Source organism: Mus musculus, chromosome X, assembly GCF_000001635.26.
Source record: "Mus musculus strain C57BL/6J chromosome X, GRCm38.p6 C57BL/6J".
Taxonomy (NCBI): domain Eukaryota; kingdom Metazoa; phylum Chordata; class Mammalia; order Rodentia; family Muridae; genus Mus; species Mus musculus.
The window spans coordinates 113639167-113665054 of record NC_000086.7 but is presented as its reverse complement, the minus strand read 5'-3'; the positions used below and the strand labels follow the sequence as shown (position 1 = coordinate 113665054).

At 37.5% G+C, this 25888-nt stretch overlaps 1 protein-coding gene across 20 annotated transcripts in view; it reads right to left on the bottom strand.

Annotated features, from left to right (window-relative positions):
* Dach2 (dachshund family transcription factor 2) overlaps positions 1–25888 on the bottom strand; it is a 538891-nt gene that overhangs the window by 171332 nt on the left and 341671 nt on the right. For all 20 annotated transcript variants that reach the window (XM_011247714.2, XM_030251527.1, NM_001289734.1 and 17 more), the window contains one exon: positions 25030–25161. In XM_011247714.2, coding sequence (XP_011246016.1) covers positions 25030–25161 — 132 coding nt within the window. The remainder of the gene's footprint in view (positions 1–25029; positions 25162–25888) is intronic.

Genomic DNA, 25888 nt, shown 5'->3' with positions numbered 1-25888 from the left:
TATGGCATATTGTACAGAGCAAAATATATACTATACACATATAAATAATATAAATACATGTGTAAATATTTCATAAAACAATTTAAAGTGTTTCTAATTTAATTAGTAAGGAATAAGAGTCAAGCTGCATTCTTTTTGGTAAGCCAAGAAATAATTATCCTAACATGATATAGTAACTCCTAAACAACCTTCCTGAATTAATAGTTCAGTCAGTGAAAAAATATCCTGTAATTTACAAATCCTAGGGTGAGACTCATGATATTTCTTCAGAAAAAAATATAAGTTCTAACTCTAACCTTCAGGACCAAATATACCTAACTTTGATTGAACTGTTATCTTTCTACTTATCTGCTTTTCCCTCTATGCAATCGTAAATCACCTTCTGCCTTTATTTTTAACCAGTTAAGGGTTAGAAAGCTAAACTAACTTTATGAGAGTTTCATTTAAACTATTGATTTTGATGAAAATACTTACATGAATAACACTTTGATGGCTTATTTTGTCAATCTTTATGGGTATACTTCAAGCTTTATAAGTCAGAGGTCATGGCTCCTCCTTCATCAACTCGGTTATCATATTACAGTTCTTAATATATCTTTAAAGTCATAACCTTTGTGTGTCATAATATTACTAAGAACACTGGGGATGTTCTTGGCAAGATTAATTTGCACTTATAAAAGGCAACTATAATGTAAAAGAAATGCAAATTTTGAACAGCCAATTACATAGAATATGGAATATCTAGGAAATGCATGATGACTATAAATTTTGAAATCAATCTATGAATATACAATCCACAAAATTCGGTTTCCAAAACATTAAAATAATGTACCACTTCAGAGATACTAAATTGTATTTTTCAGTGCAAAGAAAAAGTTAATGGGTAGCCCAGGGATACCTTGATAAAAATGCATAAAATTTCTAAATGCCAGAACTTTTCACATATATCTATTGGGATGTAAGTATTTATTAAACTTCAGTCTGAGTACTAAGTTCATTGCATGTATAGATCACATTCTTTTTAAATTTTTACTTATTTAATTTTGTACTTATTTATTTTACATTCTACTCACTGCCCCCTTGTGGCTACCCCTTCCCGCAATCCTTTTTTCCATCCCCCCTTTCCTTCTCCTCTGAACAGGTGAGAGTCCCCATGGATATCACCCCACACTTGCATGTCAATATAGACCACATTCTTAAATGCAGCACTGATGATACTCAACTAAAATACATGCTAACATATTTTTTTAAATGTAACTATTTTCATATGCCAAACTTATATCTACCATAAAGAAGAAGCCACTGAATGTGGGAGAATGGTGTTCACACATCAACCCAACAGCCTTTTCTAAAAGCAGTAGGAATAATGATGGCATATCAATATACCATAGATATTAGTTTAAATTATTGATATGTATATTAGGAAACAAATCCTCAAAAACTAATTATTACATGGAGCCTAGATAGTTAAACTGTGGATTATAATTTAATACAGCATCAAATAAGTAAATGCAGTGTTTATAAAACCTATGCTAACAGTAGAGGTTTTTGAATGTACAACTATCAATAAAGTAATTCAAATAAAATGTGTAGTTCACAAAAATTGTTTGTGGCAGCACTAACTTATGCTCTATCACTTTACATCCCTGAAACCTTTTTACTGTAGAACATGTAAATACTCTCCTGTGTATACTATCATGCCAAAGAGTGCTAAAGAGCATTGTCTAAAATATATCAGCTAATATAATTTCAGCATATATAATACACAATTTAATTACAATGTTTAACTGAATATATAGACATAAAGAAACAAAACTATGACAACAAAGTCTTGATTTGTAATAATCAAAAATAATATGACTTTAAAGTGTATTGCATGAGGATGATTTTTAAAATTTTTGAGTTTTCCACTAGGATTTCCTTAAATGATAACATGATTATTTATTCTTATATGGAACAATTGGTGAGCTCACCAGGCTCAAAGGGATAGTTCCAAAGGCATGGTCTCACATATCGGCATGATTCCATGAGTTGTTTACAAAGCAAACCGAACAAAAAGAACATAAAGAACATAGAAATGAGATTTGTAGGAAAGAGGAAATGCTAGTAGGTTTGGAAGGGTGATAAAAGTACAGAGATATAAGACTAATCAGAATGCATTACATACTTCTAAGAAATTGACCCTCACAGATGGGTGAAACTAATCAAACTTAGTGGGTTATAAAACTGAAAATAAACAAGAGAGGAAAACAGAAGATACATTGACATGGGGGCCAGGTTGGAGTTAGATAGAGGAACTGGATATGGATATGACCAAAATAAAATACATAGATAACATGTATAATAGAATATAGATATTAAATATCTTAGAAATTAAAGAAAAAATTAATAAATCCTTCTGAAATGTGTGGATTTCTCAAAATGAGACGTAAATTGAAATATTACATAAAAAGTAAATATAATTTTCTTTATATACTAACAAAGGCAGATACCATTAGGGAAAGCATAGAAAGCTCTATTATATAATAGGCTTTGAAATTTGAAATTTGGAATAAAAAAAAGTATTAACTTTTTATCTAGTGACAATTGAAGAATGGTTTTGAACTGATAAAAACAACATGGTGCTTGCTATAAAATCTGATGATGAAGACAATCTACAATTAATATTAATAAAGTAACTCAATAGCAATAATGTCCTCATGAGTGTTAGATACAGAATTAAAGTTCTGTACTACTTGTCCCAGGTTTGGGATCTATTGCTTAAACTTCAAATTATCATATTTAGCAAATAGATACCACTTTAAAAAGACAAATAGCATACTTTCCCTTATTTGTATTTCCTACGTAGATTTCATATATATGCATTAACATACATTCTCTGTCTCTCTCTGTCTTTCTGTCTCTCTCTCTTTTTCTTTTTTTTTCTCTCTCTCTCTATCATGAAAGTAATAGTAAAACTGCCTATGAGGAATGAAAAGAAACAATAGGTGTAAGGGAAAGATGGAAAGCACAGAGGGATTTGGAGAACACCTTTAAAGTAAATTTTATACTTGCATTAAAATGTTTTTAGGAAACTCAGTTTCATGTACAAGGAATTTGTACCATTTTAAAAAGAATTGTTATATCTGGTATTTTTCATAGTTTAAAAAATCTAGTCTGAATGATAGCACAGACATCCTGGCAAACACTACAAACTCGATTTCCAAATGCCTTGAGGAGAATATTATACTAGGTAAAACTCAGCCTGGCTTACTAAAGATCAAGTCCTGTCTGGCCAATCTAATCTCGCTTCTATGACAGAATGACAGTTTGAGAAATAGAAGAGCAACATTAGATGCAATTTATGTTGACTTTATCAAGGTTTTCAGACCAGTCTAAACAATTGACTCATCAATAAACTGAAAATCCAGGCAAGTCACATACCTGTAGAAAGTTCATAAAAAGAGAAATGTGCATTCAAAGGTGATCGCAATGGATCAATGTCTATTTGGGGCTATGCTTTAAAAAAGACTCTCTTGGCTATCCATAGCAGGCCACACAGGCTACATGTTTCTGTCAGTGTCCAAACATTGACAGAGGTACATTTAAATAGGGAAACATAAATATAAAACATTTTAGAATGAGTTCAGAATCTGGAAGTAGCAGTAAACATAATATCTTGAACTAAGAATATCAGATTCAGGATAATGTTCGATTACTATGTAAAACCAACAGAACTGGGCAAGGACAATTGATGTTAAAAATTAAAAAATGGAAATTAAAATTTATACCTAATATTTTAACCATTAAATGCTAAATTGTAACTAATCCAAAAGAAAGAGGCACTTATTTAAAATCACAGTAAATTTTTTTTCAAGTTACTTACATACATAGTGTTAAATTTCAGGGGCACTTAATGCATATAAAATATAAGGAGACAGAGTAGATGCAACAATAATTTTCTCTTTTCTTATACGTAGAGTTTTATATTTGGTAATAATATGCAGTTGGTGACAAAAAAGTAAACAATTGTAAAGAAATGTTATAAATACTAGAGACTGGGGGAAAACTTGTAGAGAAAAATAACATTAATTTAAAATAAGTATTCTGATAAAAATAGTGATGCTTAAAATTAACATCCATACAAATGAACCTTAACAGTACATACACAGAAAAGAAGCTCCCATTTCCCTATTAAGGTATTAAAAATAGGCAAAATTTTATTCTGGTATAAAGATGTGCCAATAGTATGTTGTTCTCTGAAAGCCATGATTTCAATAACATTTGTAGGTGGCTAGGTTTATATTACATGTCACAATTGCCTTCCTATCAAGCAGTCCTAACGTGCAAGAACAAAGAAGATAAATGTAGTTCTTACCCCTCATCAAAAAGCTTCTTTCTACAATAAATAAAAGTTATAACAGAGATCTATAACTGGTCAAAATGAAGAGAACAACTTGGCACAAGTTGGTACATAACCAATTCAATCAAGTAACTGTAACATAATCCCTATATCTAAGGTTTAGGAAGATTAAAGAAATGAGCACAGTAAAATGGAAAGCTAGACCAACACACAAACAGGTATATAATATCTACTAAACATGATAGGAAAGTTATACCTATAAAATGCGAACAGTATGATTAACAAAAAGAACTTTTCAATAACATATGTTAACATGCCAATGTAGATAGCGAAAATTTTACAAGGTCTCATCACTCCTATATAGAGAGCTATAGTCAATCAACTGATGCTCAAAGAGGTAAAATCATACTATATTGAATAGGTAGGGAGAAATTGACAGCCTAATCTAGTCCCTGATTTTAGTGGGATTGCTTCAAGTTTCTCTCCATTTAGTTTGATGTTGGCTACTGGTTTGCTGTATATTGATTCTTTTATGTTTAGTTATGTCCCTCAACAGAGGAGTGGATACAGAAAATGTGGTACATTTACACAATGGAATACTACTCAGCTATTAAGAACAATGAATTTATGAAATTCTTAGGCAAATGGAAGGATCTGAAAGATATCATCCTGAGTAAGGTAACCCAATCACAAATGATCATACATGATATGTACTCACAGATAAGCAGATATTAGCTCAGAAACTTAGAATACCCAAAATACAATTTGCAAAACTTAGGAAACTCAAGAAGAAGGAAGACCAAAGTGTGGAGACTTCGTTCCTTCTTAGAAGGGGGAACAAAATACCAATGGAAGGAGTTACAGACACAAAGTTTGGAGCAGAGACTAAAGGAAGGACCATCCAGAGACGGTCCCACTCAGGGTTCCATCCCATAAACAACCACCAAATGCAGACACTATTACATATGCCAGCAAGATTTTGGTGATAGGACCCTGACATAGCTGTCTCTTGTGAGGCCATACAAGTGTCTGGCATAAATACAGAAGTGGATGCACACAGTCATCTATTGGATGAAACACAGAGTACCCAATGGAGGAGCTAGAGAAAGTGCCCAAGGAGCTGAAGGGGTCTGCAGCCCTATAGGAGGAACAACAACATGAACTAACCAGTATCCCCAGAGCTCTTGTCTCTAGCTGCATGTGTAGCAGAGGATGGCCTACTAGGCCATCAATGGGAGGAGAGGCCCTTGGTCTTGTGAAGATTCTATGCCCTAGTACAGGGGAATGCCAGGGAGAGGAAGCAGGAGTGGGTGGGTTGGGGAGCAGGGCTGCAGGGGGATAGGGTATCTTTGGAGAGAAACTAGGAAAGGTGATAGCATTTAAAATGGAAATGAAGAAAACATCTTTAAAAAAAAAGCAAAACATACAACATCTGCTCCACAGAAGCTAAACCAGTAAAGAACTCTAAATAAGTAGAATAAAGATTTACATGATTCTAGCTTCTGCCTATTATAGCCCCTCAACAGAGGAATGGATACAGAAAATGTGGTACATTTACACAATGGAATACTACTCAGCTATTAAAAGGAATGAATTTATGAAATTCCTAGGCAAATGGATGGACCTGGAGGGCATCATCCTGAGTGAGGTAACCCAATCACAAAAGAACTCACTTGACATGCACTCACTGATAAGTGGATATTAGCCCAGAATCTTAGAATACCCAAGGTACAAGATACAATTTGCAAAACACATGAAACTCAAGAAGAACAAAGACCAAAGTGTGGACACTTTGCCCCTTCTTAGAATTGAGAACAAAACACCCATGGAAGGAGTTACTGAGACAAAGTTTGGAGCTGAGACTAAAGGATGAACCATCTAGAGACTGCCATACCCGGAGATTCATCCCACAATCAGCATCCAAACCCTGACACCATTGCATACACTAGCAAGTTTTTGCTGAAAGGACCCTGATATAGCTGTCTCTTGTGAGGCTATGCCGGGGCCTAGCAAATACAGAAGTGGATGCTCACAGTCAGCTATTGGATGGATCACAGGACCCCCAATGGAGGAGCTAGAGAAAGTACCCAAGGAGCTAAAGGGATCGGCAACCCTATAGGTGGAACAACATATGAACTAACCAGTACCCCAGAGCTCTTGACTCTAGCTGCATATGTATCAGAAGATTGCCTAGCTGGCCATCATTGGGAAGAGAGCCCAATTGGTCTTGCAAACTTTATATGCCCCAGTACAGGGGAACGCCAGGGCCAAGAAGTGGGAGTGGGTGGGTAGGGGAGTGGGGGGGGGGATAGTCTGGGGGACTTTTGGGATAGCATTGGAAATGTAAATGAGGAAAATACCTAATTAAAAAAAGATTTACATGATTATGATCTTAGACAGGAAATCATGGTACAGATCTTCCTGAAAAAAAAAAAAAAGCACCAGAGTTAAGAAATAACAATGTATTTCTGCTAGTAAATAGAAATGTATCAAAGACTTCATTATAGTCATTTAAAGAGACCCATTTCTATATAGGTATACTTGTTACTTGATAGTTGCAGTTATAATCACTCAGGCATCTATTTCCCACAAACTCTCCACATTAGCAATCTTTAGTGATTAATTACAAAGCTCCAGGAGCAATAATACACAGACTAATTTCCTAAAACAACAACAAAAAACCCCAGAATTTCTCATTTGGAGCCAATGAAACAAAAACAGATTGTTATTTGTGCTGAAATCTTGATGCAGAGTCATGGTGCTGCCATTACAGAACCTATTAAATACCATGAATCAGAGAAGCTATCAGTTTGTCTTCACAAAAGAAAATGCTCTTCTTGCCTGATGATTCTTCAAGCATTTATAGTTGCTTTTTCCCCTTAATGTCTATATTTATTAATTTTAAATTTGTCCCTCTTACCTCTGGTTTTACAGAATGTTTCAAAATGGTTAACTAAAATGAAATAAAAATTTCTAAAATGAAAAATGTCTTTTTCCCACAGTTATTCAAACATTTCAACTAAATATAGACTAAATATAAACTAAATATAAATATATTTTTAGATCAAAAGTGTCTTTATTTTATGATGAGTCAAAAGTTTCAGAAATTTCTTCATGTCATGGAGTATGAATTCTGATATTGTCTAGATGGTTTGTGTGAACAGAAAAATTCAGAATGTTTAACCTCAATCTCTTTAGGAAAATAATAATTTTCTGTATGCTGTTCTGTGTCTATATGGAGAAGATGACATTTCAAGTCATATTTTGTTAAAATTATTACAATTAAATATAATCCTGAAGTTCCACAATTAGAGGACAAGGGTCAATGAAAAGTGAAAGCTACAAAGTTACAAGTATCAACAAAAGATGCTGGTCCATCTGGATTGTTGTATGTAGATGAATGTAACTAGATCCATACTCATCATCCTTCACAATACTCAACTGTAAATGGATCAAAGTATTCAACATAAAACCAGATACACTGAATGTGGAGAAAGTGAGGAATAGCCTTGAACTCATTATCATGTGTAAGTCTTGCTGAACAGATACAACATTAGCACAGGCAATCAGACCAATTATTAATAAATGGGACCTCATGAAACTAAAAAAAAATCTGTAAGTCACAAGACAACATCATTTGAACAAAGTAGAAAGCTATTGAATGGAGAAGAAATTACCAACTACACATCTGATAGAGGACTGATATCTAAAACATATAAAGAACTAAAAAAAGTATGTATCAATAAAATAACAAGCCAAATTTAAAAATGATGTAGATATCTTAATGGAAATCTCAAAATATGACAGACAAATGGCTCATAAGCACCTAAATAAGTGATCAACATTCTTAGTCTTCTTGCGAAATATAAATCAGAACTACTTTGAGATTTCATCTTTCACCTACAAGAATAGCAAAGTTCAATAAAACAAGTGGGAATTAATGCTGACTAGTATGTTGGGAAAGGAGAAAACTTATGTATTGCTGGTGGGAATGACACTATGGTTGCACACTATGGTGGTTCCTCAGGAAGAATGAATCTACTTCAAGACCTAGCTATAACTCTGTGCATATACCCTGAAGACATTTCATCCTACCGTAGAGACTCTTTCTCAGCCATGTTCACTGTTGTAATATTTGTAACAGACAGAACCTAGAGTCAGCCTAGATGTATGTCAAAAGATTAATGTATAATAAAAATATGTTACATTTACACAATGAGGTATTAATCACTAATCTGTTTAAAAAGGAAAATCATGAAATTCATGGGGAAGAGCTGGAAAAGTAACCCAGATCTCAAAAGACAAATATGGTATGAATTTTCAATTAAGCAAGCTACAATCTATATAACCACTGATTTTAGATAATGGAATAATGGGGAATATTCTATCACCATAGGTAGGGGAATTCAAGTAGATAATTATGAATGGGCAGGACAGAGAAGAATCCTGGATCAAAGGATTAAGGGAGGAAAGACAGGGAAGAACAACAACAACGAAAAACTAATGGCTATTTGAATATCCATATAGAAATGCATTGTGTTGGAGCTGAGACAAAAGGATGGACCATCTAGAAACTGCCATATCCAGAGATCCATCCCATAATTAGCCTCCAAATGATGACACCATTGCATACACTAGCAAGACTTTGCTGAAAGGACCCTGATATAGCTGTCTCTTGTGAGACTAGGCCAGGGCCTAGCAAACACATAAGTAGATGCTCACAGTCAGCTAATGGATGGAGCACAGGGCCCCCAATGGAGGAACTAGAGAAAGTATCCAAGGAGCTAAAGAGATCTGCTACCCTGTAGGTACAACAACATTATGAACTAACCAGTACCCCGGAGCTCTTGACTCTAGCTGCATATGTATCAAAAGATGGCCTAGTCGGCCATCACTGGAAAGAGAGGCCCATTGGACACACAAACTTTATATGCCCCAGTCCAGGGGAATGCCAGGGCCAAAAAATGGGAATGGGTGGGTAGGGAAGTGGGGGGGGGGGTATGGGGGACTTTTGGGATAGCATTGTAAATGTAATTGAGGAAAATATGTAATAATAAAAAACATTTTTAAAAAAGTGTAAAAAAATGCATTGTGATAGAAGCTCCCTAAAATATAGACATATAAAACGATCGAAATAATGGGAAAGATGAAGTCCAAATTGTATACCACTTGTCAAAAAAATGAAAATTCCAGTACCAGGAATGAAGTACATCTAATCCAGTTGTTTTTAAAAAGGGACCCAGGGGAATCCTCAAATAACCCATGCTATTGCCAAGGCTATTGGTGACTTTCCACAAACTTACTATAAGGCCCTATTGTCAAAGACAGCACATATAGAACACACTGAACACAGAAATGTCAATTCAGTGTCTATCAAGGGCCTTCACCCCTACAGAGAAGTGTTCATAGTAATGAAAGTACTCTTCAAAGGAGTCTCACCTGATATACTAACCACTCTAAGGATCAGGCATTGTGTTCAGCAGATGAACAACATGAAAAGAATTCAATGATTTTTTTTTATATTTCTTTTTTTATTAGATATTTTCTTTATATACATTTCAACTGCTATCCCAAAAGTTCCCTATACCCTCCCTCCTCCCTATACCCTTCCTCCTCCCTGCTCCCCTACCCACCCACTTCCAATTCTTGACCCTGGCATTCCCCTGTACTGGGGCATATAAAGTTTGCAATACCAAGGGGCCTCTCTTTCCAGTGATGGCTGACTAGGCCATCTTCTGATACATATGCAGCTAGAGACATGAGCTCTGGGGGTGGGGTGGGGTACTGGTTAGTTCATATTGTTGTTCCACCTATAGGGTTGCAGACCCCTTCAACTCCTTGGGTACTTTCTCTAGCTCCATCCCATAATCAGCCACCAAACTCAATGATATTATTAGTGGTTATTTGTTACATGTTTTGCCATGGCTTTCCCTCCCCCACAGGTCCTTAGAACATATATATATATATAACAGCTTCTAGTTATTTCCTTTTATGTGACCTGTTTGTCTAAAAATGTGTATCTCTGCTTCAATATGTGTTTCTTGTGCCTTTTGTTTAGATATTTTTGTTTTCTGTTTATTTCTTTTGTCCTATTCTGTTTTGTTTTGGTTTATCTTATTTTATTTTGTTTGTTTTAGTATTACTCTTTAGATGCCTATTTGTTTTCTTTTTTTAATTTTTAATATTTTTTATTACGTATTTTCCTCAATTACATTTCCAATGCTATCCCAAAAGTCCCCCATACCCTCCACTCCCCCGACTTCCCTACCCACCCATTCCCATTTTTTTGGCCCTGGCGTTCCCCTGGACTGGGGCATATAAAGTTTGTGTGTCCAATGGGCCTCTCTTTCCAGTGATGGCCAACTAGGCCATCTTTTGATACATATGCAGCTAGAGTCAAGAGCTCCGGGGTACTGGTTAGTTCATAATGTTGTTCCACCTATAGGGTTGCAGATCCCTTTAGCTCCTTGGGTACTTTCTCTAGCTCCTCCATTGGGAGCCCTGTGATCCATCCAATAGCTGACTGTGAGCATCCACTTTTGTGTTTGCTAGGCCCCAGCATAGTCTCAAAAGAGACAGCTATATCTGGGTCCTTACAGCAAAATCTTGCTAGTGTATGCAATGGTGTCAGCGTTTGGAAGCTGATTATGGGGTGGATCCCTAGATATGGCAGTCTCTAGATGGTCCATCCTTTCGTCTCAGCTCCTAACTTTGTCTCAGTAACTCCTTCCATGTGTGTTTTGTTCCCAATTCTAAGAAGGGGCACAGTGTCCACACTTTGGTCTTCATTCTTCTTGAGTTTCATGTGTTTAGCAAATTGTATCTTATATCTTGGGTATCCTAAGTTTTGGGCTAATATCCACTTATCAGTGAGTACATATTATGTGAGTTCCTTTGTGATTGTGTAACCTCACTCAGGATGATGCCCTCCAGGTCCATCCATTTGGCTAGGAATTTCATAAATTCAGAGACAGAACATTTTTGGATTTGGATGGGATGAGAGATAGAGAGGTTCTTGGAAGAGTTGGTGTATATTATATTTAAAAAGTATATTTTTATTAAAAAACTCCAAGTATATATATACATATACATATAAGGATATATATATATACATAGAGAGAGAGAGACAGAGAGGAAGGAGGAGGAGGAGGAGAGGAGGAGGAGAAGGAGGAGGAGGAAGAGGAAGAGGAGGAGGAGGAGGCTGGGCAATGGTGGCATATGTCTTTAATCCCAGCACTTGGGAGGCAGAGGCAGGTGAATCTGAGTTCGAGACCAGCCTAGTCTACAGAGTGAGTTCCAGGACAGCCAGGACTACACAGAGAAACCCTGTCTTGAAAAACCAAAAAGACATCAGATCCTTCTACAAAAGGCTATACTCAACAAAACTGGAAAACCTGGACGAAATGGACAAATTTCTGGACAGATACCAGGTACCAAAGTTGAATCAGGATCAAGTTGATCATCTAAACAGTCCCATATCACCTAAAGAAATAGAAGCAGTTATTAATAGTCTCCCAACCAAAAAAAGCCCAGGACCAGATGGGTTTAGTGCAGAGTTCTATCAGACCTTCAAAGAAGATCTAATTCCAGTTCTGCACAAACTATTTCACAAAATAGAAGTAGAAGGTACTCTACCCAACTCATTTTATGAAGCCACTATTACTCTGATACCTAAACCACAGAAAGACCCAACAAAGATAGAGAACTTCAGACCAATTTCTCTTATGAATATCGATGCAAAAATCCTCAATAAAATTCTCGCTAACCGAATCCAAGAACACATTAAGGCAATCATCCATCCTGACCAAGTAGGTTTTATTCCAGGGATGCAGGGATGGTTTAATATATGAAAATCCATCAATGTAATCCATTATATAAACAAACTCAAAGACAAAAACCACATGATCATCTCGTTAGATGCAGAAAAAGCATTTGAAAAGATCCAACACCCATTCATGATAAAAGTGTTGGAAAGATCAGGAATTCAAGGCCCATACCTAAACATGATAAAAGCAATCTACAGCAAACCAGTAGCCAACATCAAAGTAAATGGAGAGAAGCTGGAAGCAATCCCACTAAAATCAGGGACTAGACAAGGCTGCCCACTTTCTCCCTACCTTTTCAACATAGTACTTGAAGTATTAGCCAGAGCAATTCGACAACAAAAGGAGATCAAGGGGATACAAATTGGAAAAGAGGAAGTCAAAATATCACTTTTTGCAGATGATATGATAGTATATATAAGTGACCCTAAAAATTCTACCAGAGAACTCCTAAACCTGATAAACAGCTTCGGTGAAGTAGCTGGACATAAAATAAACTCAAACAAGTCAATGGCCTTTCTCTATACAAAGAATAAACAGGCTGAGAAAGAAATTAGGGAAACAACACCCTTCTCAATAGTCACAAATAATATAAAATATCTTGGCGTGACTCTAACTAAGGAAGTGAAAGATCTGTATGATAAAAACTTCAAATCTCTGAAGAAAGAAATTAAAGAAGATCTCAGAAGATGGAAAGATCTCCCATGCTCATGGATTGGCAGGATCAACATTGTAAAAATGGCTATCTTGCCAAAAGCAATCTACAGATTCAATGCAATCCCCATCAAAATTCCAACTCAATTCTTCAACGAATTGGAAGGAGCAATTTGCAAATTTGTCTGGAATAACAAAAAACCTAGGATAGCAAAAAGTCTTCTCAAGGATAAAAGAACTTCTGGCGGAATCACCATGCCAGACCTAAAGCTTTACTACAGAGCAATTGTGATAAAAACTGCATGGTACTGGTATAGAGACAGACAAGTAGACCAATGGAATAGAATTGAAGACCCAGAAATGAACCCACACACCTATGGTCACTTGATCTTCGACAAGGGAGCTAAAACCATCCAGTGGAAGAAAGACAGCATTTTCAACAATTGGTGCTGGCACAACTGGTTGTTATCATGTAGAAGAATGCGAATCGATCCATACTTATCTCCTTGTACTAAGGTCAAATCTAAGTGGATCAAGGAACTTCACATAAAACCAGAGACACTGAAACTTATAGAGGAGAAAGTGGGGAAAAGTCTTGAAGATAAGGGCACAGGGGAAAAATTCCTGAACAGAACAGCAATGGCTTGTGCTGTAAGATCGAGAATTGACAAATGGGACCTAATGAAACTCCAAAGTTTCTGCAAGGCAAAAGACACCGTCAATAAGACAAAAAGACCACCAACAGATTGGGAAAGGATCTTTACCTATCCTAAATCAGATAGGGGAATAATATCCAACATATATAAAGAACTCAAGAAGGTGGACTTCAGAAAATCAAATAACCCCATTAAAAAATGGGGCTCAGAACTGAACAAAGAATTCTCACCTGAGGAATACCGAATGGCAGAGAAGCACCTGAAAAAATGTTCAACATCCTTAATCATCAGGGAAATGCAAATCAAAACAACCCTGAGATTCCACCTCACACCAGTCAGAATGGCTAAGATCAAAAATTCAGGTGACAGCAGATGCTGGCGTGGATGTGGAGAAAGAGGAACACTCCTCCATTGTTGGTGGGAGTGCAGGCTTGTACAACCACTCTGGAAATCAGTCTGGCGGTTCCTCAGAAAATTGGACATAGTACTACCGGAGGATCCAGCAATACCTCTCCTGGGCATATATCCAGAAGATGCCCCAACTGGTAAGAAGGACACATGCTCCACTATGTTCATAGCAGCCTTATTTATAATAGCCAGAAGCTGGAAAGAACCCAGATGCTCCTCAACAGAGGAATGGATACAGAAAATGTGGTACACCTACACAATGGAGCACTACTCAGCTATTAAAAAGAATGAATTTATGAAATTCCTAGCCAAATGGATGGACCTGGAGGGCATCATCCTGAGTGAGGTAACACATTCACAAAGAAACTCACACAATATGTACTCACTGATAAGTGGATATTAGCCCCAAACCTAGGATACCCAAGATACAAGATATAATTTGCTAAACACATGAAACTCAAGAAGAATGAAGACTGAAGTGTGGACACTATGCCCCTCCTTAGATTTGGGAACAAAACACCCATGGAAGGAGTTACAGAGACAAAGTTTGGAGCTGAGATGAAAGGATGGACCATCTAGAGGCTGCCATATCCAGGGATCCACCCCATAATCAGCATCCAAACGCTGACACCATTGCATACCCTAGCAAGATTTTATTGAAAGGACCCAGATGTAGCTGTCTCTTGTGAGACTATGCTGGGCCTAGCAAACACAGAAGTGGATGCTCACAGTCAGCTAATGGATGGATCATAGGGCTCCCAATGGAGGAGCTAGAGAAAGTAGCCAAGGAGCTAAAGGGATCTGCAACCCTATAGGTGGAACAACATTATGAACTAACCAGTACCCCGGAGCTCTTGACTCTAGCTGCATATATATCAAAAGATGGCCTAGTCGGCCATCACTGGAAAGAGAGGCTCATTGGACTTGCAAACTTTATATGCCCCAGTACAGGGGAACACCAGGGCCAAAAAGGGGGAGTGGGTGGGCAGGGGAGTGGGGGTGGGTGGATATGGGGGACTTTTGGTATAGCATTGGAAATGTAAATGAGCTAAATACCTAATAAAAAATGGAAAAAAAATATATATAAAAAAAGAAAAAACAAAAAGAAGAAGAAGAAGAAGAAGAAGAAGAAGTAGAAGAAGAAGAAGAAGAAGAAGAAGAAGAAGAAGAAGAAGAAGAAGAAGAAGAAGAAGAAGAAGAAGAAAAATAAGAAGAAAATGTGAGCAATTTTTCAGTGACAAGTAAATATATTAATGCCAACAAAAAAAAACTATAACTGGATATTTTCTATGCTTTTGTAGCTGATATTCTTCTGAAGTTTAAAATACTAATAACAATGATTAAATTGTAAATCATCCTGTAAATTTTATATTCACTGGCCAGTGTAAAAGTAGTGATTGATGAGCCCAAAATTTCTCATCTAATATCTTCATAGGACTATCAAGAGTTCTCCGTAATGGAAATGGTGCTTATAAAGAGAATAAGTAAATACTCAGTTAAATTTCAAATCGTATGCCCCAGTACAGGGGAGGGCCAGGGCCAGGAAACAGGAGTGGGTGGGTTGGGGAGCAGGGTGGGGGGAGGGTATAGGGGACTTTGGAAATAGTATTTCAAATATAAATGAAGAAAATATCTAAAAAAATAAAAGTCAATAAAACAAAGCTGGAGCCTAAATCATTAACCTGACCTTAAAGGGTATAGAAAATTTAAAATCTTATTCAATCATTTGAGCTTTTTGTGGGTGCTGAAAATTTTTTATGAAATATTATTCAGAAATTGTTTTAGAATTCCAAATGAACCATTTGTTTTTCTAGGAATAAAATAGAGCATAATTAATTTAATACCAAGAAATCTACCACAGTTTTGCAAATTGTAGCTTGGGTATTCTAAGTTTCTGGGCTAATATCCACTTATCAGTGAGTACATATCATGTGTGTTCTTTTGTGATTGGGTTACCTCACTAAGGATGATCAATCCATTTGCCAAAGAATTGCATAAATTCATTGTTCTTAATAGCTGAGTAGTACTCCATTGTGTAAATGTACCACATTTTCTGAATCCATTCCTCTGTTGAGAGACATCTGGGTTCTTTCCAACTTCTGGCTGTTATAAATAAGGCTGCAATAAACATAGTGGAGCATGTGTCCTTCTTACAATTTGGAACATCTTAGAAGAAGGAAGGTCAAAGTATGGATACTTCGTTTCTTCTTAGAAGGGGGAACAAAATACCAATGAAAGGAGTTACAGACAAAGTTCAGAGCTGAGACTGAAGGAAGGACCATCCAGAGACTGCCCCTCCCTAGGATCCATCCTATAAACAACCACCAAACCCAGACACTATTGCATATGTCAACAAGATTTTGCTGACAGGACCCTGATATAGCTGTCTCCTGTGAGGCTATGCCAGTGCCTGGAAAATACATAAGTGGATGCTCACAGTTCTCTATTGGATAGAACACAAAGTCCCCAATGAAGGAACTACAGAAAGTAATCAAGGAGCTGAAGGGTTCTTCAGCACTATAGGAGGAACTTCAAGCCTCTAAAGAAAGAAATTAAAGATCTCAGAAGATGGAAAGATCTCCCATGCTCATGGATTGGCAGGATCAATATAGTAAAAATGGCTATCTTGCCAAAAGCGATCTACAGATTCAATGCAATCCCCATTAAATTCCAACGCAATTCTTCACTGAGTTAGAAAGGGCAATCTGCAAATCCATCCGGAATAACAAAAAACCTAGGATAGCAAAAATTCTCCTCAAGGATAAAAGAACCTCTGGTGGAATTACCATGCCTGACCTAAAGTTGTACTACATAGCAATTGTGATAAAAATGGCATGTGACTGGTATAGCAACAGACAAGCAGACCAATGGAACAGAATTAAAGACCCAGAAATGAACCCACACACTGTCAGTTGATCTTAGACAAGGGAGCTAAAACCATCCAGTGGAAAAAAGACAGCATTTTCAACAAATGGTGCTGGCACAACTGGCAGTTATCATGTAGAAGAATGCAAATTGATCCATTCCTATCTCCTTGTACTAAGGTCAAATCTAAGTGGAATAAGGAACTCCACGTAAAACCAGAGACACTAAAACTTATAAAGGAGAAAGTGGGGAAAAGCCTCAAAGATATGGGCACAGGGGGAAAATTCATGAATAGAACAGCAATGGCTTGTGCTGTAAGATCTAGAATAGACAAATGGGACCTCATGAAACTGAAAAGCTTCTGTAAGGCAAAAAACATTGTCAATAAGACAAAAAGGCCACCAACAGATTGGGAAAGGATCTTTACCTATCCTAAATCAGATAGAAGACTAATATCCAATATAAATAAAGAACTCAAGAAGGTAGACTCCAGAAAATCAAATGACCCCATTAAAAATGGAGCTCAGAGCTAAACAAAGAATTTTCACCTGAGGAATACCGAATGACTGAAAAGCTCCTGAAAAAATGTTCAGCATTCTTAATCATCAGGGAAATGCAAATCAAAACAACCCTGAGATTCCATCTCACACCAGTCAGAATGGCTAATCAAAAATTCAGGTGACAGCAGATGCTGTCAAGGATGTGGAGAAAGAGGAACACTCCTCCATTGTTGGTGAGATTGCAAGCTTGTACAACCACTCTGGAAATCAGTCTGGCAGTTTCTCAGAAAATTGGACATAATACTACCAGAGGATCCCTCAATACCTCTCCTGAGCATATATCCAGAAGATGTTCCAACTGCTACGAAGGACACATGCTCCACTATGTTCATAGCAGCCTTATTTATAATAGCCAGAAGCTGGAAAGAACCCAGATGCCTCTCAACAGAGGAATGGATACAGAAAATGTGGTATATTTACACAATGGAGTACTACTCAGCTATTAAAAAGAATGGATTTATGAAATTCCTAGGCAAATGGATGGACCTGGAGGGCATCATCCTGAGTGAGGTAACCCAATCACGAAGGAACTCACTCAATATGTACTCACTGATAAGTGGATATTAGCCCAGAAACTTAGAACACCCGAGATACAAGATACAATTTGCTAAACACATGAAACTCAAGAAGAATGAAGACCAAACTGTGGATACTTTACCCCTTCTTAGAAATGGGAACAAAACACCCATGGAAGGAGTTGCAGAGACAAAGTTTGGAGCTGAGATGAAAGGATGGACCAAGTAAAGACTGCCATATCCAGGGATCCATCGCATAATCAGCCTCCAAACGCTGACACCATTGCACACACTAGCAAGGTTTTGCTGAAAGGACCCTGATATAGCTGTCTCTTGTGAGGCTATTCTTGGGCCTAGCAAACACAGAAGTGGATGCTCACAGTCAGCTAGTGGATGGATCACAGGGCCCCCAATGGAGGAGCTAGAGAAAGTACCTAATTAGCTGGGGGGATAGGCAACCCTATAGGTAGAACAATAATATGAACTAACCAGTACCCCCAGAGCTCGTTTCTCTAGCTGCATATGTATCAGAAGATGGCCTAGTAGGTCATCAGTGGAAAGAGAGGCCCATTGGTCATGCAAACTTTATATGCCTCAGTACAGGGGAACACCCGGGCCAAGAAGTTGGAGTGGGTGGGTAGGGGAGGTGTGTGGGGAATTTTGGGATAGCATTTGGAAATGTAAATGAAATAAATAAGTAATTAAAAAATGAAAGTTAAAAAAAATTAAAGTGATTCCAAATAGTTTATCATTATACCTATGGACAAATATATCTTAAACCTAATTTTAAAAGCTACACAAATGATGAGAAATGATGCAGAAAATGATGCATGTGGGTACTGGAACAGGTATGGCCCCATAGACTCATATTTTAGAGTGCATGATCCTCAGTTGGTGAAACTCTTTGGGAAGGGTTAGGAACTGTGGCATTATTGGTAGAGGTGTATCACTGGGAACCTGATTTGAGATAAAAAAGATTCATGCAATTTTAAGTATGCTTTCTTTACCTAATATTTGTGGATGGAGGTTTGAGTTCTCAGCTGTTCCTGCTATCATATCTTTGTTCAGCTATCACAAACTCTAACACTTTTAAACCCTAGACAGAAATACTTTTAAATATAAGTTGTGTTGGTCATGGTATTTTCTTACAATAGAAAAGCAACTAATAAAATGAGTAACAAAAAGACCCTCAGATGACAAAGTTGGGACACTAAGATACAACAAAATCTTCAGCCCTACAGTAACATGTACACCTCACCTCTACTCACAAGTCACAGGGATCAGTACAGACTATAGGGAATAAATAAACATTAAAGAATGTCATATGTTTTGATCACATTCACCTGTCTCACCCAGATCTTTTCTATCTATCCCCCTTTTTTTACCCACCAGGATTTGTGTCTTATTTTTTTACTTCATTGAGACCAATTTGTGATACCCAGGTATTCTTGGATGTATCTTCTTCTACTAAATTGTGGACCACATTCCAGGGACCAACTCTGTGGGTTTCTCATCATACACTCCAGTCCACTCATCTCTCCATCCCCTTGTATCTGTTCTCCATCCTTGCAACACCCCCCCAAATAACACACACACACACACACACCAAAGAGAATGAAGCATAAAAAAATCTCATCTTAGAAACTAGTATGTCACAGTGTGTCACACAGTATATATGTCCATACACCTTCACTTGCAAAGGTTTATTGCAATGAGTCATTAGTCTGGTTTGAGGTCTCTGTCTTCTATGGCACCATCAATATTAGATCCTCACTGGGTCTCTTCACCATTATCCTGTTGTTGCCCTGTGTCATGGAGATCCTGTAGCTTTGGATCAGCAGGCTAAGCCCTTTAACACATCCCAGCCGTTCTCAGATGATATAGATTTGGGGTTGGGACAACTCAGAGCCCTGAATCTGGGACTACATGGTAGGTGATCTGGTCAGCTTCACCCTATCAACACCACTAAGTAGAGCTCTCCACTGCTCTGGCGAGGCCACCCTATGCTTCCATAGGCAGGAGGCAGGGTAAACTCTCCTGATTTCATGCCCTCAAAGCCAACTCTCCAGGAACCTTGCCTCCAGGGACAGCTCCTCTGTGCAATTCAGGGCCCACTCTCCCAGTGCTACAGCTTGCAAAGAGCTGAGGCAATTCTCTCACTCTCATGCCCTCATGGCTGGCTCACTTGGGCCTTCACCATCAGGGCCAGCTCCAATTTTTGCCCAGGTGAAGTGAAGGGCCTGCTCTCCAGGATGCTACAGGCAGTTCTTATCTGCTGCAGGTGGTGGTAGGGGCATCTCCCCTGCACCCATGCCACCTCAGGGCAGAGGAGCTGCCAGACCAGTTCTTCCATGATCTCACCCTCAGGGTGGGTTCAACTGTGCCCCTCTACACCAGGACAAGCTCTATTGTGCTACTCAGGGGAGCCCACTCTTCAGAGTATGACAATAGACAAGTGCAGGGCCAGCTTTTCCACTCTCATGACTCCAGAGCCAGCTCTCCTGACTGCAACAGGTGGTGTATTGAGAGGTGGGGAGGGAATCACCCACATACACATACATGCGAGGGCGCGTGCACGCATATACACTCACACCCCCACCCCCACCCCCCCACCCCACACACACACAGCACCTCACATCAGATGAGTGGTGGGGCTATCCTTAAAAAAACCAAAAAGTAAAAAAAAAAATAACAAAAATAAAAGTAACTTTGTAGTGAACAAATGCTACATTTCTGCCATCCTTAAGCACAAATCTTCCCAAACATATAGATATGACCTGAGGGCTTGGGCACCAGTCATTTGTAAACGATTATTCACGGAGATAGTAGAGGCAGTTTAATTCAGCAAATAAAGTCATTCCATCTGTGAGTTTCACTATCACATCTTTGAAATAGCAATTTAAATGCTGCCTCCTCATTGGAACTTTTTTATGTCTTTCTTTGCCATGACAAATTTCTTCTCTTTTTTTTCAGTATTTTCATAATAATTTATATTTCCTATTTCCTTACTGCCATCTACTTTAGATTAGAGTTACCTCTATAGTGATTTGGTTGTTTACACCTGTTTCAGATCATAATCATCAAAATTCAACAATTTTTATTTTCTCCTTTTAGAGATCAAAATATTGTCCTTTTATTGCTAAATATCAGACATTATTAATCTAAAATTAATGTAAAAATTTACCCCAACCTAAACAAGTGAATTAAATTACTAGCATATCTAGAGAGACTTTTCATGTATGAAATGCCTGTTACTACCTAAGTGCTTCATGTCATTAGTATTCCATATAACAAAACACAAAATGACTATTAGCATATAACTTAATGGTCACTTTTATGTCAGCATTTAAATGAAAATTCAATATGAATTCTTTCCTGATAATTCATAAGGCAGTTAATTGAATATTATTACTATAGTAAGTACAATTTGTTTACATGATCTTATCCAGTATCTACCATGTAAATAGTCTTAATTATTCTCCTTTGGATTATACATGCAATTTCCCAGTTCTGTTTAAACCATGAACATTCAGGAAGATCATGCCCATAACTAGTAATTAGGTCATAAATTTTGCTGACTCTGATCTCCCTTGTCAAGATCCTGTACTTCATTTTTTCCCTGGAAGGCACTAAAATAAACTGAAGTTGAAAAACGAGAAATCTGGCCCAGTCTTTGATCTCATTTTAAATCCTGAGATAGGAAACCTAAAGACATCAAAGACATACTACTCTCTCAGGTTCAGAAAAATATGTCACGGTCCTTGCATCAAACGCTTCTAGTGTATGCAATGGTGATATAGCTGTCTCTTGTGAGACTAGGCCGGGGCCTAGCAAACACATAAGTGGATGCTCACAGTCAGCTATTGGATGGATCACAGGGCCCCCAATGGAGGAGCTAGAGAAAGTATCCAAAGAGCTAAAGAGATCTGCAACCCTGTAGGTGCAACAACATTATGAACTAACCAGTACCCCGGAGCTCTTGTCTCTAGCTGCATATGTATCAAAAGATGGCCTAGTCAGCCATCACTGGAAAGAGAGGCCCATTGGACTTGCAAACTTTATATGCCCCAGTACAGGGGAACACCAGGGCCAAAAAAATGGGAATGGGTGGGTAGGGGAGTGGGGGGGGGGACTTTTGGGATAGCATTGGAAATGTAATTGAGGAAAATATGTAATAAAAAAATTAAAAAATAAAGAAAAATATGTCACATAAAATTCTTAAAATAAGATTATATTTTTAATGTAAACTTTGAAAATTATAATTTATTATTTTGTAGTGTATCAAGATTTTAATTATGCAGGCTTTTAAAAACTCAGAAACTTAAATAGATTAATACCAGTATGAATATTCCAGTTTGCTTTCCTTCACTACACAGGGTACAAACAATTTCTTTCTACATCAAAATGAGGAAATTGGGTTATAAATGTTGCCTGGTCCATAACAGAGACTACTGTATTCTGTTTCTATAGTGTCCCATATAGCATGAAATACAGTAGGAAATCAATTTTACAGTAGTAATTTACATCTTAAGAAGAAGATTGTATCTAGAAAATAACAATAATTATTTACTGCCAGATTTTGGAGCACTGGTATGTTGCTCAAAATTGTTTGTGATATCCTGAAATATATATAGTGTAGGATACTGAGTAAATTATTTCTTCATAAAAACATTAAATTTCAAAAGGTTTTTATTTTCTTACACTGATCACATTTTTGCATATTAAAATGGTTTATTAATAATAATGATAATTATTATATTTATTTACAACCCAAATGTTGCCCTCCCTCTCAGTCCTCCCTTGAAGAGTTCTTCCCCTATCCTCACTCCCCTTCACCTCTGGGAGGGTGACCTCCCCTTGGGCATCCTCCATCTCTGGGTCACCAAGTCTCTAGAGGATTAGGCACATGTTCTCCCACTGAGGCCAGACAAGGCAACCCTCTGCTACATAAGCTAGAGGACCTGGACCAGCCCATCTGTGCTCTTTGTTTGGTGGTTTAGTCTCTGGGAGCCCCCAGGAGTCCGGGATAATTGGCATTTGTTGGTCAGAGTTGTCATCTCCTTCAACTCCTTCAGTCCTTCCTCTAACTCTTCCATAGGGGCCACTGACATCAGTCCAATGGTTGGCTGTGAGTATCTGTCTCTGTCTCAGCCAGTTGCTGGTAGAGCCTCTCAGAAGACAGCCATACTAGCCTCCTGTCTGATCTTGGTTTAACTCTGGGCACATTTAAGACACTTTAAGGCTGAATTTCAGCTTGAGTTGATAGGCCTTTTGAGATAGAAGATGGTAGTTTTCTTCTTGTATATTCATTTTGATATTTTCTTAGTTCAGTGATTAGATCAAGACACAGTCTTTTTATAATACAGCATTGGTGACTAGACAGAATGCTAAAAATATCAACCCTTTGGACTGAGTCAAATGTGAGATCAATATTTAAGGCTAGAATTCAATAGTTTTATGACTTAGACAAAGAATATTACTGTGTGCCTCTGTTTCTTTTATTTGAAAATCTACAAATATTAGAACAACCCTTTCACTGTATTTTGGTGGGAATTATAGAAGCCAGCAGTCCAAATATTATAAATCCATAAGACATGCATTTTCAACTTATTTCCTGTTAAATTGTACCAAAGATATTATAGTTCCTATTCCTGGTTGTCAACCTGACTATATTTGGAATGAACTACAATCCAGAACTGGAAGGCTCACCAGTGACCTTAATCTGGAGGCTGGGAGATAGAAGTTTCTGATCTGGATCTTGGTATGGAGATCTTGAGGCATAGTGGCTATGGATTCCAGATGATTAATACAGGGAGATCTCCAAGTTCAAGGTCATCTGGGATTAAAGGTGTGATGGAACACACCTTTAATCTGGGCTACACCTTCTGCTGAAGACCATATAAGGACACTGGAAGAAGGGAGTCTCACGAAGGGAGTCTCACTCTTGCTCCGCTCCTTCGCATGCTTGCCTTGTGGGACTGAGTAACTGCTAGATCCTTGGACTTCCATTCACAGCTACTACTGAACCATTGTTGGGAAATGGACTGCAGACTGTAAGTCAGCAATAAATTCCTTTACTATAGAGAGACTATACATAAATTCTGTGACTCTAGAGAACCCTGACTAATACAGAAGTATACAACAAAAATACCACTGGCTCAAAGAAGATCTAAGTCTGTAATTCACCAGGAACATAGCAAGTATACATAGAGAGATCCACAGTGTATTAAAATCAGTCATTTTACATTTTGATTTGATTAAATACTTTTCCTCCTTAATTCAGTTTTCCATTTCCCTTCAAAATAAAGTTGTAGCATTCTTTTTTCTCAGAGCCTAGTTGTAAAGAAATAAGCCGACCAATCTATTTGCTGCACTATTTTGAGTTTAATTTTAGCTTGGGAACTTGTAGCTTCTGCAACAGATATTTGTTGCCTTGATTGTTATTTTTCTCTTAAATCAAATCTTAATCATTAATTTATTAATCTATTTATCCATATATGCTAAGAGTTATGATCACATACTCCAGAAATATAAGAACACTATTAAATGATAAAGGTCACATTACAATTGTCATAGAATTACTATAGGTATGTTTCTTTCTCTCTCCTGTCTTTGCTTCTTTGTTAGCTCTCTTTTGTACTGCTTTTTAACGTAGGCATGGTCAATAATGGTTTGAATCTAGCAGAATCTACCTGAACAGGTAGTTCTACAACTGAGAAGATTGATCCAGTCAACCTGGAATATGGGCTGTGCCTTTCATTTTGAGAATGATGGGGTAAGAAGTATGTCTTTCATCTAGAATAGGACACTGTTTTTCAGATATGGAGTGTGATAGCTAATATTATAACAATTAGAATGAAATTACACAACAAAACAGTAGAAAGGTGGCAGACATAGGGTCCAAGCAAGAAGAAAGGTGTGGATTTATGATCAATCTGTGCTATGTAGAGAAACCTCTTGTCAAACACACACACACACACACACACACACACACACACACACACACAAAACCCAGAGAGTTCTAAATGTCTATAAAATGGGAATTTACAGTTATACCAGCAATAGTTTTCTAAGTTGAGTGTACATGCTTTTAAAAAGTTAAAAGCTCTCTCTAGAATAACTATTCTCACTCATTTTTTTCTTCTCTTTTCCAGTATATGATAAAACAGCAAGTGTCACCATTGGGCAACTGCCGACATCACTCACCTGTCGTAGAATTAAGGTCATCTGGCTCTGACTCAGTCCCATTTTGGCTTCCATTACCCTGAAGAGTATTCATTGCCATAAGCTTCATCTTCTGGAGCTTCATGGCCTCAGCCATCGCTGCAGCTGTGATACCTAAAACAGAATCATCAATTTAAAAATGGGAATAATTCCTTAATGACAGGAAAATCTGGGGAGTTATTTAAAAGAAATGTGCTCGATGGACATGCAGAAAGGTAAAACATAAGTAAGCATTAAAATAATGAATATTTGAAAACTATATTTTCAACTCATAATAACTTCTGATAACAAATATCACGAAAATATATTTTTAAAAGATGAGACTATGGGTTAACTTATCCCCAATTAAAAGCACGGAGAAACAAGTAAAAAGATTAAAAATTACAGTTGTTTACTTTATTCATTATTTAAGTAAAGAAAGTATTAACAGCAAAAACTTAAAATCTGTGTATATATGAACAGAAATCTAAAGCTGCTAGGGGTGAGAGGGAGAGGGGAATCTCTATGAAGTCTAAGACAGCTTGAATACTGGAGGTTTCCAGGTTAATGTGAGTGACTATAGCCAAGATGCCAAACATTGGGGTCATGGAACCTGAAGAGGTCACCCCTGTAGCCAGGGCAGGGCCTAAAGTGGAGAGATACGGACAATAATGCACCCACAAATCTTTCAACCCAAAATTTTTCCTGTCTCTAAGAAATGCAGGGATGGAGCAGAGACTGAAGGAAAGGCCAAACAATAACCAACCTAACCTGGAAATCTATCCCATGGCCAATTCCCTGACATTATTAATTATACTCTGTTATGCTAGCAGACAGGTGGCATAACTGTCCTCTGAGAGGC